General features: G+C 44.9%; 1 protein-coding gene across 1 annotated transcript in view; it reads left to right on the top strand.

The window, feature by feature from the left end:
* Positions 1-12,542, top strand: part of LGR4 (leucine rich repeat containing G protein-coupled receptor 4) — a 287,978-nt gene that overhangs the window by 262,335 nt on the left and 13,101 nt on the right. Inside the window, exons 10-14 of the mRNA XM_085643635.1 lie at positions 1,975-2,043; positions 2,562-2,633; positions 2,958-3,023; positions 6,527-6,598; positions 6,986-7,057. Coding sequence (XP_085499761.1) covers positions 1,975-2,043; positions 2,562-2,633; positions 2,958-3,023; positions 6,527-6,598; positions 6,986-7,057 — 351 coding nt within the window. The remainder of the gene's footprint in view (positions 1-1,974; positions 2,044-2,561; positions 2,634-2,957; positions 3,024-6,526; positions 6,599-6,985; positions 7,058-12,542) is intronic.

Below are 12,542 nucleotides of genomic sequence, written 5' to 3'. Positions count from 1 at the left end.
CTGTGCTGACTCGCTCCTGATGGATTTTGGCCGGGTGTCCGGATTGATAGTCACCTGGAATAAGTGTTTCTTGTTCCCTCTTCTATCATCAGTCACTGCAAGCACTGTGAACCTGGGGGTCTCCCTTTGGTGGAAGGCTACGATAATCTGCTGCTTCGGGGTCCGGATCTTTCATGCGACGCCGGACCTATTTGAGTCGATCTGTCAGCAGCAGTTGCTTCCGTCCTCTCTGATTCCCTTATGGACTTCACTCCCTCTGTCAGTGGTAGGATGAGTGCCAATTCCCAAGATGGTGATCCTCCCCTGTCTCATGAATTCATTCTCCGACCTTCCGCTTTTGCTCCCCAGATCATTCTTCCGGGTGCTTCATGTTATCCTGGGGAGCCTTTGCTGGCCTAACTCGTGCAGACGGGTTGACCTGGCAAAACGTCTGCTCCCCGGAGGGCCTTTGGGCACCCAACTTAGAGCATTACTATCTGGTGGGCCAATTGCAATGTCTGTCCGATATGTGGACAATTCGAGGACTTTCGGTCTTCCCTTACCTGGTTGAGCTCTCCTTGATGTTATCATACTAGGCTTCGCTTCCACCAGGATTTACCCCTCTTTCCAAGGGTGGCCTTCATGTGCCTGTTGCAGGCACTCCATCTCACATAACATATCCCCGTATGCCCCAGCGATTCGATTGCTCGAATTCCTGACCTGGAGGAAATTACCTCTCCAATGATGAGTTACAGATATGGGAGGAGGATGGCCTCCCCACCATGGGCAAGATCTACGGGGATGGCCATTTACTAACATTCGAAGTGCTGACCGAGCAATATGCACTCCCAGATAGCCAGTTTCTCCTCAATGCTTTCCTGAGGGGAGTGATCGATTCCTGGGGATCACAGGGTACAGAGCTGGTAAAGTACTAGCTCATCCAAATGTAACACACTATGGGCTGTGGCCGCAGACTTATTACATGGCTTACTAAAGCTCTCCACACCAGCACACAGATGTCCCTCCAGCCCCTACAGGAGACATAGGAGGCTGGATTTGGCAGACCACTCCACGACCGGGATTGGGCTCACCTAAATGGTGTCACAACTCCTGGTTAAAAGCAATTTCAGTTTATACTCTATATAGGGCCTACCTGCCCCCCAAGCAAATATCCCTTATCTTCCCAGATGCACTGGATATATGCACGTGATGAAACACCCAAGGGGCCGACCTGAAGCCCATTCTATAAGATTTCCCTTAGCTGTGACCATATTGGACTACTGGTTTGCCTCAGTTGGAATACATCACGAGAATCCCCAATATCTTGTCCTGAGAGGAGAGGGCATTGGAAATATATGCTAGGACACGCAAGTGTAAAATTGCATTTCACCTCTTAGATCTTGCCCTTATATTGGCTAAGAAAACTATCACGATACACTGGAAGTCACCCATCGCCCAAGTTCTGATCACTGGCAGGTGTTCCTCACCCGTTGGGCCAAAGCCGAGGCGATGGCATTGTATGGCAAAGACACCATGGGTATATGCCTCCGACGGATGGCTTCAGGGTGCGAAGCATTACTCTCCAAATTGATCGACCGGCCACTGGGTTCCTCTTCAGACTCTACATCCACGGACTCTTAACATATGCTTTATACAATGTGCGACCATCCCCCTTGAGACCCACCCCTCACACTTCAGGTAGCATAAATAGCCAACTTTGCTGATGACGGGGGCTGCCATGACCAATTCCTCTATATCCCCCCCTCGCCCTTTGTCCCCTACCACCGCATCCCACCCGCAAAGTCAGATCCGTGATTTCATCATGCGCTTATGATTGTTCATTCTGTCGATTGTATGCTAGGTGTACATCTTCGCAAACTCCTCTTCTTAAATTTGCCTTATGTCTGTATGAAACCTTAATAAATAAACCTATTTAATAAAGGAATGACCTCCGTTTTATTTTCAATTCTCATGTTGTTCCTTAACTCTCCCTAGGGTGATTCGAGGAGCAAGCAAGGTGCAGCAGTTTCCTAATCTAACTGGAACTATTAACCTAGAGAGCCTGTAAGTAGTTCATGCTTTATAATTGGAAGAGAAAAACCATCCCTAAACCCGGGATTCACATTTCTCTCTCATGTTTTCCTCATTTTTCTTTCATGTTTTCCTCATTTTTCCTACCCTCCTGGGCACATTTGGTGTTCCTTCCTTCGTCTTACCCGTAGCTTAAATCTAGATGTCTCTCGCGTCCTCTCGAATACCACTGCGATGTGTGTGCAGCAGCCAGTCTCTGATGCATGCAAAAGAGCGGATCAGATGTTGTTAAGCCAGATCCACCGTCTTGTTTGTGCATGTAAATAACTCGAGTATGCTGTTTGTTTGGGAAAAGTGGGTTTGTTTGAAGGATGAGTGGATCAGTGCAGATGTGGTTGTTATTCCTTATGAATTTAGGCATCCTAGTGTTTGTTCAAGGAAATACGTTGATATAAACAGTATTTTGTTAAAATTGTTCCCATCGATCATTTCACTGTCAAGATGGCTACTCTTTTCTACTTTCATACATAGCTGTTTTTGCTGTTCTGCAGGATTTTCACAGGCACTAAGATCAGCAGTGTTCCTGTCAGCCTGTGCCATGAGCAAAAGACGCTTCGGACCTTGTAAGTGCCCTCGTTTTAGTCGCTTTCCTTCCACTAATGTGTTGTTGATGAATTGGCAGGGAATACGTGTCCACAAAAGCCATTCACACCTGTCGCTCTCTGCAGCATATATTGCCCTATATGAATAACAGCTAGAATGACACTGCTGCTTCACTATAAATCAAACATACCTGCCCCCTACATCGTCTCCCTGCAGGGGCAGCAGACTGACTAGTGTTCCAAGTTCAGCTTGAAAAATGATATTTGTAGACCTGGGAGGATGTACTAAAATAGAAATTATTTTACTGTATTCTGACCCATTTATTGTTTTGAATTGATTTAAAGGGATTTGTCCTACAATGATATAGAAGACCTGTCAAATTTTAAAGGCTGCAATACATTGGAAGAAATGTAAGTGTTTAAAGCAGAAATTATAACTCGTGTATATAATTTGTCATACATGTAAATTGTCAGTGTATAACACTTTTGATGTACCATAACGTTTTATTGAGTTGGAATAATCTTACTCTTTCCAAATTTACAATATTTCAAATGTTCATGCAAACCTCTAGTTGTAAGCAATAGATTAAACTTTTTCTTGCTTTAGCAGCAACTTTGTATGTACTTGTCATCTGGTCATTAATAAGTTGACACATATTTGCAAGTCTGATTTAATTCAATATGATTCTCTTTTTTTGTAAATATGCTATGTTAGATGTGTGTAACTCCTCCACTGAAAACCAAATCGTTTTATGCCTAACTGGACTTCATTAAGGGACCCCAGGGATGTAAATGATGGGGGGCGGGGGGGGGGGGGTACCGGGGGTTGTAGGCCTTTATGTGAGGATGAGGGATGTAAATGATGGGGGTGGGAATACCGGGGGTTGAAGGCCTTAATGTGAGGATCTCATGGGTACCGAGAGAGATGGGGGTGCTTGAGAGGATGGTTAGGAAAAAGGAGACTGCAGAGATACTTGACTATCAGGTAGAGGACGTTGGGTCAGATTGAGCGCTTCAATGTAAGCCATTGTAGGTTTGTGAGGAAGATACTGTTGTGTCTTCTTCAAAAGGCCAGTAACAAGATGTTAAGCAGATATATGTTTTTTGTCACCATTTCGTTTGGTTTTGTTAGGAGTCAAAGGTAGTCTATGTCAGTTAGCTTTTTTGTGCGACCGTTTATTCTTTGTTTCCGTGTACAACTTGAATACATGTTTTTGTTACTTTTAAGTTTATATTTTGAGTGGGGTGGGGAAGGAGGAGAACTATACCTTTGTATCCATTTTTTGTAGCCATAGCGGATACCTTTATCTGTCAGTTGTAAACGTTCTGCTAGTCCAACGTCTGGTCCAGCTGAGTGAGTTGTGGGTCTTGTTCTAAGAAGGAGCAAGGGAGTGTATGATGTGTCGGCGAAATGGGAAGTGATGTGACATGTGTTCGCTTGTAGCAGGAAAGGAGTTAGGATTCGCTTGGTTTGGACCTTGCTTTTTTAGGTCTTGCCTGAGCCAACGCTTTAGCGCTGTTCTCGCAAGAGCTTTTGTAAACGGGGGATTTGAAAGTGCAAACTAGTGCTTTCAGGCCGCCAACTACAATACATGTGCGCCGGGCGCGCGCACCATTTGGCAGCCTGCGTGATCATTTCGCGGCCGCTTTGATGTTCTCAGTGAGCCGCGCGGCCACTGAGAACATCAAAGCGGCCGCGAAAGTGCACACCATTTGCCACCCCCTCCCTTATCCCACTTCCTGCTTCTTGAAAGAGGCAACCAATGCAGTGTCTTAAGGCCTCTGATGCAGAGGAGTGACTTGGACATTGTAATGCTAATCTGGCAGCAGCAGTTCTATAATGCTGCTTCAAAATATAATCTGGAGAACCTAAAAAAAAGTGCGAAACAATAGTCTAGCTTACTTAAAATGGTGAACTGTACTACCAGAGGTCGCGTCTGAGCCGGAAGAAGTGGTAGAATTTTTTGTATCACTCAATATGGAGAAGCAAGAGGATGACACCTTATTTACTTTACTTATTAGTGGCAGATCTTCATTCGCCCAAAAGCCAAAGTTCCCAATATTGGCTAAACACCAGAAGGAAGCTCTCTCAAGGATTGCACAAAATTTTAGTTTTATCACCATTGAACTGCTGAGCATTCATGGATCACTAAGCTGAAATTTCCCTCATACAACTATAAAAAACAAGCATTGGCATAGCCAATAGGTCTCGCTTTTGGGACCTTATAAGTGTTTAGCCATGCAACAGTTGATGTTGTTGCACCAGGGATATTGTGCTGCATACCTAAATACTTATAAGGTCCCAAAAGCGAGACCTATTGGCTATGCCAATGCTTGTTTACGACGGTAGCTGCGATTTGTTTCTCATAAGTATGCATATCCTATTAGGGTCTTCTGGGTTAGATTTGTAGTTGTAGTATCTGCACAGGCATTTCACCTAGGAAGGAGGTGTTGTATGCCAGTGCCCCCTAGACTGCTGCTGTGGTGAAAGAACAACCTGTGTCCATAATGTGGGTTCTAGGGATGGTGTGGACTTCCGAAAATAAGCGTTGCGGGCATAATGTTATCCTCTTGTTTGTAAAGAGTCAAGTACCCTTTAGTGGAATCTGACATAGGTATGTGTGGCTGTAGAATGAATACTGGCCCACAGCCAGAAAGCAGAAAAGGCATTCGCAAACAAAAGCGTTTCTACACGAGAGGGATTCTATTCAATGGAGAAAACATTCATTTTGTTTGGTGTCTAATTGTATATTTCAGCGTAGCAGAGAAAACCTAACAATGTCAAGCTACCATTAAATGATATAATTTTTATGTTTTCAATAATTGTTTAGGTTATATTGTGTTAGAAAGAGCTGCATGAGTGATAGAAAACTTCAATTAAAGACCACATTTGCCAGCCATAAGGAGCCTTACTTGTGCTTCGTGGCCTGATAATCCCCACACACGGACAGGAAACTTGATGATTAATATATAAAAGAAAGATTATTTAAGTCTGCACACTAAAATTCATATGCACATGTACGTGAACATGTCATAAAACAGAAGGAAGTGCTTTCGCTTGTGCATGAAACCAATGTATGGGTGAGGTTGCCGCTCTGAATTAGGACTCATCCTGCTGTGTTCAGTGGTGTTTACTGATCCCGAATCCAGCGCCCCTGCTACCGAAGGTCAGGGACCGGGGAGTCCCCTGGGATCTGCTCCAGGATGGTGGATTCCCCTAGATATGCCTTGAAAAGCCAACCCTAGTTGGTTAAAAAAGAAGTGCTCTACAAATTCATGTCCTCATCCATCCCACTGCTAAGCGTCTAATAACGCGTTCATCAAATCTCTGTAGTTGTGTATAACACACACATGTCCCACATACAATCGAACACAACACACTTCCATCCATAGCACGTGGGGTAGAGTGCTATCCGTGGTGATCAGCGCCCTGCATAGGGGCTTTACACGCAGTATATATGTTGTAATACAGTGCTGTAACCGAAAGACACAACACCTAGTATTTCAGTCTCTTTTGTACCTGCATTCATATCAATCCTGAAACTTTACCGTGGGGGGGCCAGTGCCCCAGGCGCACTGATTTCAGCCGTTCCTTGGTTTCACTTCGACGGCGGCTGTAATTTCAAACCTCGCTCTGCAGTGAGCAGGAAGCCGCTTGTCATCATGATGCAGGTTGCATGCAGCCCAATGCGCCTCCTTTTGTTGATTACAGCGCTATGCAAAAGCCGTTCGGTTTGACTTGAGAAGTAAATACATCTGATTGCACTTTAAACTGCGTTGAAACGGTAGTATGGAGGAAAGCACATTCGGCGGGTGCATTGGCTCACGTGATGCCCTATATATGTTTTCATTTGCTTCTGAATGCGCTATGCATGAGCTCTCTATGTACCGATGTCTTTTTTTTTTCTCTGCAGTTACCTGCAGCACAATAAAATCAAAGAGGTCCCAGAAGATGCCTTCTATGGGTTGACTGTTCTGCGCTCTCTGTAAGTAGTTTGAGTTCGCGGCCTTAAATGTATGGGAAATGTATCCGGGGGATGCCCGACTGGTGGGACTGAAGCGTTGGATAATGCTTGACAGATGCTGCTGCGAGCGAGGCTCGCGACATGTCCCAAAACAAAAGGATGCTTCTGGCAAGCGAGTCTTCGCTCGCAGAATAACTGCAGGAACTAGTGGGACACGAGCCAAAAGTCTTGAAATGTTTTCTGTAAATTACCTTGTTTTGCCCTGAAATTTTAAACTTGAAAACGAAAACTTGGTAATTTAAGTGAGCAGAAAAGTGCAGCACAATGGAATGTGTAATGGGCTTCAGCACTGGCGCCAACGCTGGCAACGGATAGCATAAAAGCTGTGTTTTATTTTCATAATTGCAGAGATCTGAGCAGAAACCTGATCCACAAAGTTCACAATGAAGCATTCAACACACTGGGCTCCTTAACAAGCCTGTAAGTAGTCCTTGACATAATTAAGTAATCAATGCTCATTTCTTGTAACTTGAAACCATAATAGGCCTTGTATGCAGCTTTGTAAGTTATGATTTTTTGGTTTAATATGTGATGTAGTTATATTTTTTGTTGCACGTCAGGATTTGTCATCATTAATACTTTTTTTTCTCGTATAGCTAGTTTTATTTTATCCATATTTGTTTTATGATGTCTCATTTAGACTTTCCAGTCAAACTCCTCATGACACCATAGACTACCCAAGTGGGAACGTTAGTTCTTGGAGAGCAAATATATTTTTCCCATTTATTGACATCAAATATTTTGTTTGGCCTTTGGAAAATCTCATTGTGGTAAGGATTGTATTGCACTTAGTTTGCGTCTGATATCAAAATACAACAACATTGCGAATGAAAAGTTTGGACGGGGTGTCCACTATAGGTTCAAGAGTTCCATGCAGGATTTTTAAGATAATTACTGACCATTTACATAATTTTCCATTAAGATTTATTCTATGTAATCTCGTATGGATATCCTGAATCTTCGACATGGATCCAACCTTCTTAGACCTATGTTGTACTGTACACCCCCCCTGTATTCTATCATTATAACGTCCTCTCCTGGCGAAGAATTACTAAGAGCATATATGGAACACCTGAGCATTCAATCTTTTTTTGTGTGTTATTATAGTTATCACTACCTTTTAGGTTGAGACTACAATACAATGCAAGCTGTCTGGTTATGAAAGACGCTGCAGGCTTACCAAGAACATACAGAAGCTTGGAGCCCACTCATTGATTAATATAGGCTGGCCTTCCAGTCACACTTGTTTAGTTGCTTCTTATTTGATGGCTTTTTATGTAAGTCTTGTGTTTGATCCTCCCATGCAGAATAGCTGCTTTACCCATCTCTTTGACTGCTTTCTATGCCTCCTCTCCCTGCTTTTAGAAGACTTCTGCTAACCAGGTCTCATGTGCATGTGAAGCAACCCCTAAAAAGATGTTGGCTTGGCTAAGACCTAATTGGCATATTTAACTTCTCTATTAGTTCAAAATAGATGATGTCCAAATTCACGAGTGGCATGGAAAGCTAAATTTAACCTATTGAAACCAGCACTACTGTGCTGTCTACTAGTGTGATCAGGCAAACATGATTCCAGGCCTGCCACAGCAGCCTGGCATGCATTTTAAAACTGCAACCCAACCTATCAAAATAAATCCTTATTGACAGGAGAAAGTCTTTCTTTTAAATATTAATAAGTCACCCCTTTGTAGTCCATGACGCTCACAAGGGAAGGTGCATCATATTAAAAAAAAAAAAAAACATGGAGAAATTTAAAAGTTAACATGTCTTTACCGTGCATAGCACTTAAAAGCTAGTTTCTCTGTAACAAGGCTGGCTGTTTCATAGAGAAACACTGGAATGCACACTTACATTTAAACATGCTATATGCATTTAGGAGGCAAACAGATATGCCATTCTTGGATATTTTGTAATATTTATTAAAAGTTCAATTTACTGGTGAAATCAGATATTGAATAAATATTAAGGAAAAGGCCCTTTAGAAAACTGCCTTTTCCCTGCTTAAAGAGCCTGCAGGTTAATTTGCATCAGCCTCCTGCGGCAGCCTTTGTAGTGTTCAAGCCCTGAATGAGATTTAAAAACTGCCCCCAGAGTAGCAACAAAGGCCTGGGTCTGCGGAGTTGTTTCTTTCCCCCTGGCAGAATGCCCATTTGGGCAACGCTCAGAAACTTGATTAACTTGAAAGGGGCTTCCTCTGTCACGGAAATATATCAGATTACGCCATCAGAGGCCCCTTCTTTGTTCTGCCAGTCAGGCCATCTCCAATCCCAGAAGGAAGGAAGCTGCCCCCAAAACTAGTTTGATGTTACCACATAGGAGGTATTGCTCATTTTCCTGGCCACATCTCTAGGATGGGCCCACATGCTCTTATTAAGGGAAGAAGGGTTTCACTATCTTGTATTTAGGCAGAAAAAGGAACATGGTTTGCAGTAGGGCACATAGAAATTGCGGAAAAGGTGTGCAGGGTGACCCCTGAGAACTTTTTCCGTATTGGTTAGGGAGGGGCCAGGCGTCCCCTCCATCCACAAGCTAGTTCCAGGCGCAATTGTGACATCTCATGACATGCTCCTCAGACCCCTCGATCTGTGGAAGAATAGAAGGACTGCACCTGTGAGGAGAACTGAAGAGCTGGGCCTTCTCCTACTTGTACCCAGGACAAAGAAGTGGACTCCAAGGCTCAGTTGCCTGCCCTCCTGAGAAAGCTGCAGCGCCACGACAAGCTGCAAGAAGCCTTCACTCTGAAGTGCTCAGCTGACCAGCACCAAGTGGACCAGACCTGGCCCCTGCTGGTGGCCTCTGGTGGTGTGAGTATTTGCCCCAAGTACTGTTCCTGAGGTTCCAGGACCCTTGACTGTGTCAAAGTAGACTCCTCCTCCCAGTATCCCTAAAAAACCTGTAACGTAGAATTTCTTTGGACAAACAGGCCTAGTCGATCAGGCCAAGGTATGTGGCTGCTGGGCAAAGAAACCGGTTTACCCCCTCTGGGGTTTTGCCCAGCAGCAAATCCAGATCAGTGGGACCTTACTAACAAGGAATCTGGCCTTGTGGAGCACTCTTTGGCTACAGCTTGTGGCCTTGTTCCACTGGAAGATTCCGAGCTCAAATAAAGAGACTAAGTCTGAAGGTAGAAATCTTGACTGGGCAAAGACGCCAAAATTATGCAGCCATCGAGAGGACTTCCCTTGGCAATTAATTAGAATTTCTCCTCCTCAGAGTTCCCTCTCCACCCACCCAAAACTATTGGCCACATCGGGACCTCCACTAATGCTGATCCAACATTGTGTAGCCCTTGTTGGCTACACAATGCTGCCATTGCTGCTGAAGGATTTTGAAAAAGCGAAGTCACAAGGTAAAACCTCCAACCGTGTCAAACTTGGTTGTTGTTTTTGACCAGTAATCGATTGTGGTCGGTAGGAAATCCTGCCTAGTTCCAGGTCTATCGGGACCATTGACTACCATTTTGTGTTTTGTTTCTTTGGCACTATTTTTACTTAAACCTTTAAAAATTCAGATCTCCAGTTCCCCTTATAGGATTGTTGTTGTTTTGTTGTCATTTTGTTCATTAAATTCTCTATTTTTATAAATCTGAATGGGATTTTTATTGTGTTGCGTTTTCGTCGTGTTAACTATCTTGGTACTTCGAAATGCTTTACACATATTTTTACGTTAATAGTATCTGCTCAATGCAAATCTACCAGAGGCTGAGCTGACTCCTTTAAGTGGACCTAACAAGATAATAATAATAATATGAAATTTATAATGCGCTCAGCTTACCCGGGGGCATCCCGGCGCAACAGACCAGAAGGAGAGACTCAGCTAATCACTACTATGGAAACAAGTGGGTCTTAAGAAGTTTCCTGAATGGTAGGATCTTGGGCTCTGAGCGAATCTTGAGGGGCAGAGAGTTCCAAAGAGAGGCCACTTGCACAGAGAAACGCCTACCCCCAGAACGAGCTCTTCTTACTCTCGCTAACTGCAAAAGGTGTTTTTGGTCCGAGCGCAGCAGACGTGGGGGTTTGTAAGGACGGGCCATGTTAGCAAGGATGGGGGGGCCTTTGCCATGTGAAATTTTGTGGGCTGTACATAGCGCTTTAAATTTCACCCGCTCCTTCACGGGGAGCCAGTGAAGTGCTTTGAGGGCCGGAGCAGCAGACTGCCTTCTGGGAACATCCATAAGGACTCTCGCAGCTGCGTTTTGCACCTGTTGGAGGGTTTTGAAGGTCGCTTCAGGAGCACCGAGAAACAACGCATTCCCATAATCGAGCCTCGATAGAATCAGGCCACGTATCAACAGCTTCCTAGCTGGATCAGGAAGCAGAGGTAGCACCTTTCGGGCTGATCTCAGTAAACCAAAGCAAACCCCTGCGGTCTTCCTGGGATGAGTCCTGAAGGACAGGTCTTCTTCCAACCATACTCCCAAGGACTTGATCTCCTTTTTGGGGGATGGTGGGTCACCAAGAGACCGGGGCCAGCAGCTCGCAATAATGGAGGGGCTGGAGTTGCCCAAGAGCATCAGCTCGGTTTTACCTCCATTAAGCTTTAGAGCGGAGATAGACATCCAACGATAAACATTGGCAAGGCAGTCGTGTAACACCTCAGGTTGTTCCGCCAGCTGAGTGAGGCCCACCACCAGCTGCGTATCATCAGCATAACTGATGATCTTCACCCCTGACGGGGCGACCACTCTTTCAAGTGGAGTCATATATATATTAAATAGGGTAGGGCTCAGCGATGAGCCCTGCGGGACTCCACATTGAAGAGGGATTGGGGCAGATTGCTCTGACCCTTCCCAGACTTGGTAGAAACGGTCAGAAAGAAAAGATCCCAACCATTTCAGGGCCGTCCCTGAGACACCTACCTCTGACAGACGTTGGAGGAGCACCTGATGACTCACGGTGTCAAAGGCAGCACTCAAGTCCAGGAGGATCACTGCCACTGACCCTCCTGTATCTAGAGTGCTCCTTGCCTCCTCCACTACTGCCAGCAAGGCAGTGTCTGTTCCATGGCCGGGGCGGAAACCAGTCTGGGAATCTCCTAGCAGGTGGTTAGACTCAAGATGGTGAGAGAGCTGACGGTTGACCAACTTCTCTGCAATTTTAGAAAATCCAGGCAGAAGTGAAATTGGCCTGAAGTTGGTCAAATTGGATGAATCCAGTCCTGGTTTTTTCAATAGGGCTTTCACCACAGCCTTTTTCCATCTCTGGGGCACTATGCCCTGAGCGAGTGAGAGGTTCAAGAGATGAGTCAGAGGAGTTGACAAGGTGTTAGCCACGAGCTTAAGATGTTTTATGGGAACTGGGTCACTCGGGGAGCCACTCTTCATCTCCAACAGGACTTTTTTCACCTCCTCTTCCGAGAAGGGGCCTAAAGATGCTAGCTCAATCGGGCGACTTGTGGGGCTAGTAACCGGTTCATGGCTTTGAGGAATAGTAGGTAAGGAGGATAAGATTTTCTCTATTTTAGAATGGAAGAAGCTGGCCAGTTCCTCACATTTTTCTTTGGGATTATCATGCAACACTGGAGGGACCGGGGCTTTTAGAAGTTCCTTGAAGATTTTAAACGATTCTCCAGAGGAATTGCTTGCTCTCTCAATCCTGTCGCTAAAGAAAATCTTTTTGGCGTCCTTCAGTGCGCTTTTATATTTCCTCAACTCCCTTTTGTAATTGGCCCGGCTTTCTTCCGTCTGCTCTCTCCTCCAAGCACGTTCAAGCCTTTTACAAGAGGTTCTGATGCACCTAAGTTCGGGGGTATACCAGGGGGCAGAGCCAATTCTTCTCTCCCTGACAAGCCTCCTTTTATTCGGGATCAGTAAGTCCAGAGAGTTAGTCAGCCATTCGCCCAAGAGCTGATCAGCGGTGTTGGGGTCATCTACGGGGTAAGGACAGGTTCTAGCTAGTTCTTCCGC

This window comes from Triturus cristatus, chromosome 3_1, assembly GCF_964204655.1.
Source record: "Triturus cristatus chromosome 3_1, aTriCri1.1, whole genome shotgun sequence".
NCBI lineage: Eukaryota > Metazoa > Chordata > Amphibia > Caudata > Salamandridae > Triturus > Triturus cristatus.
The sequence above is the reverse complement of the archived record's forward strand: the minus strand, read 5'-3'. Positions and strand labels throughout refer to the sequence as shown.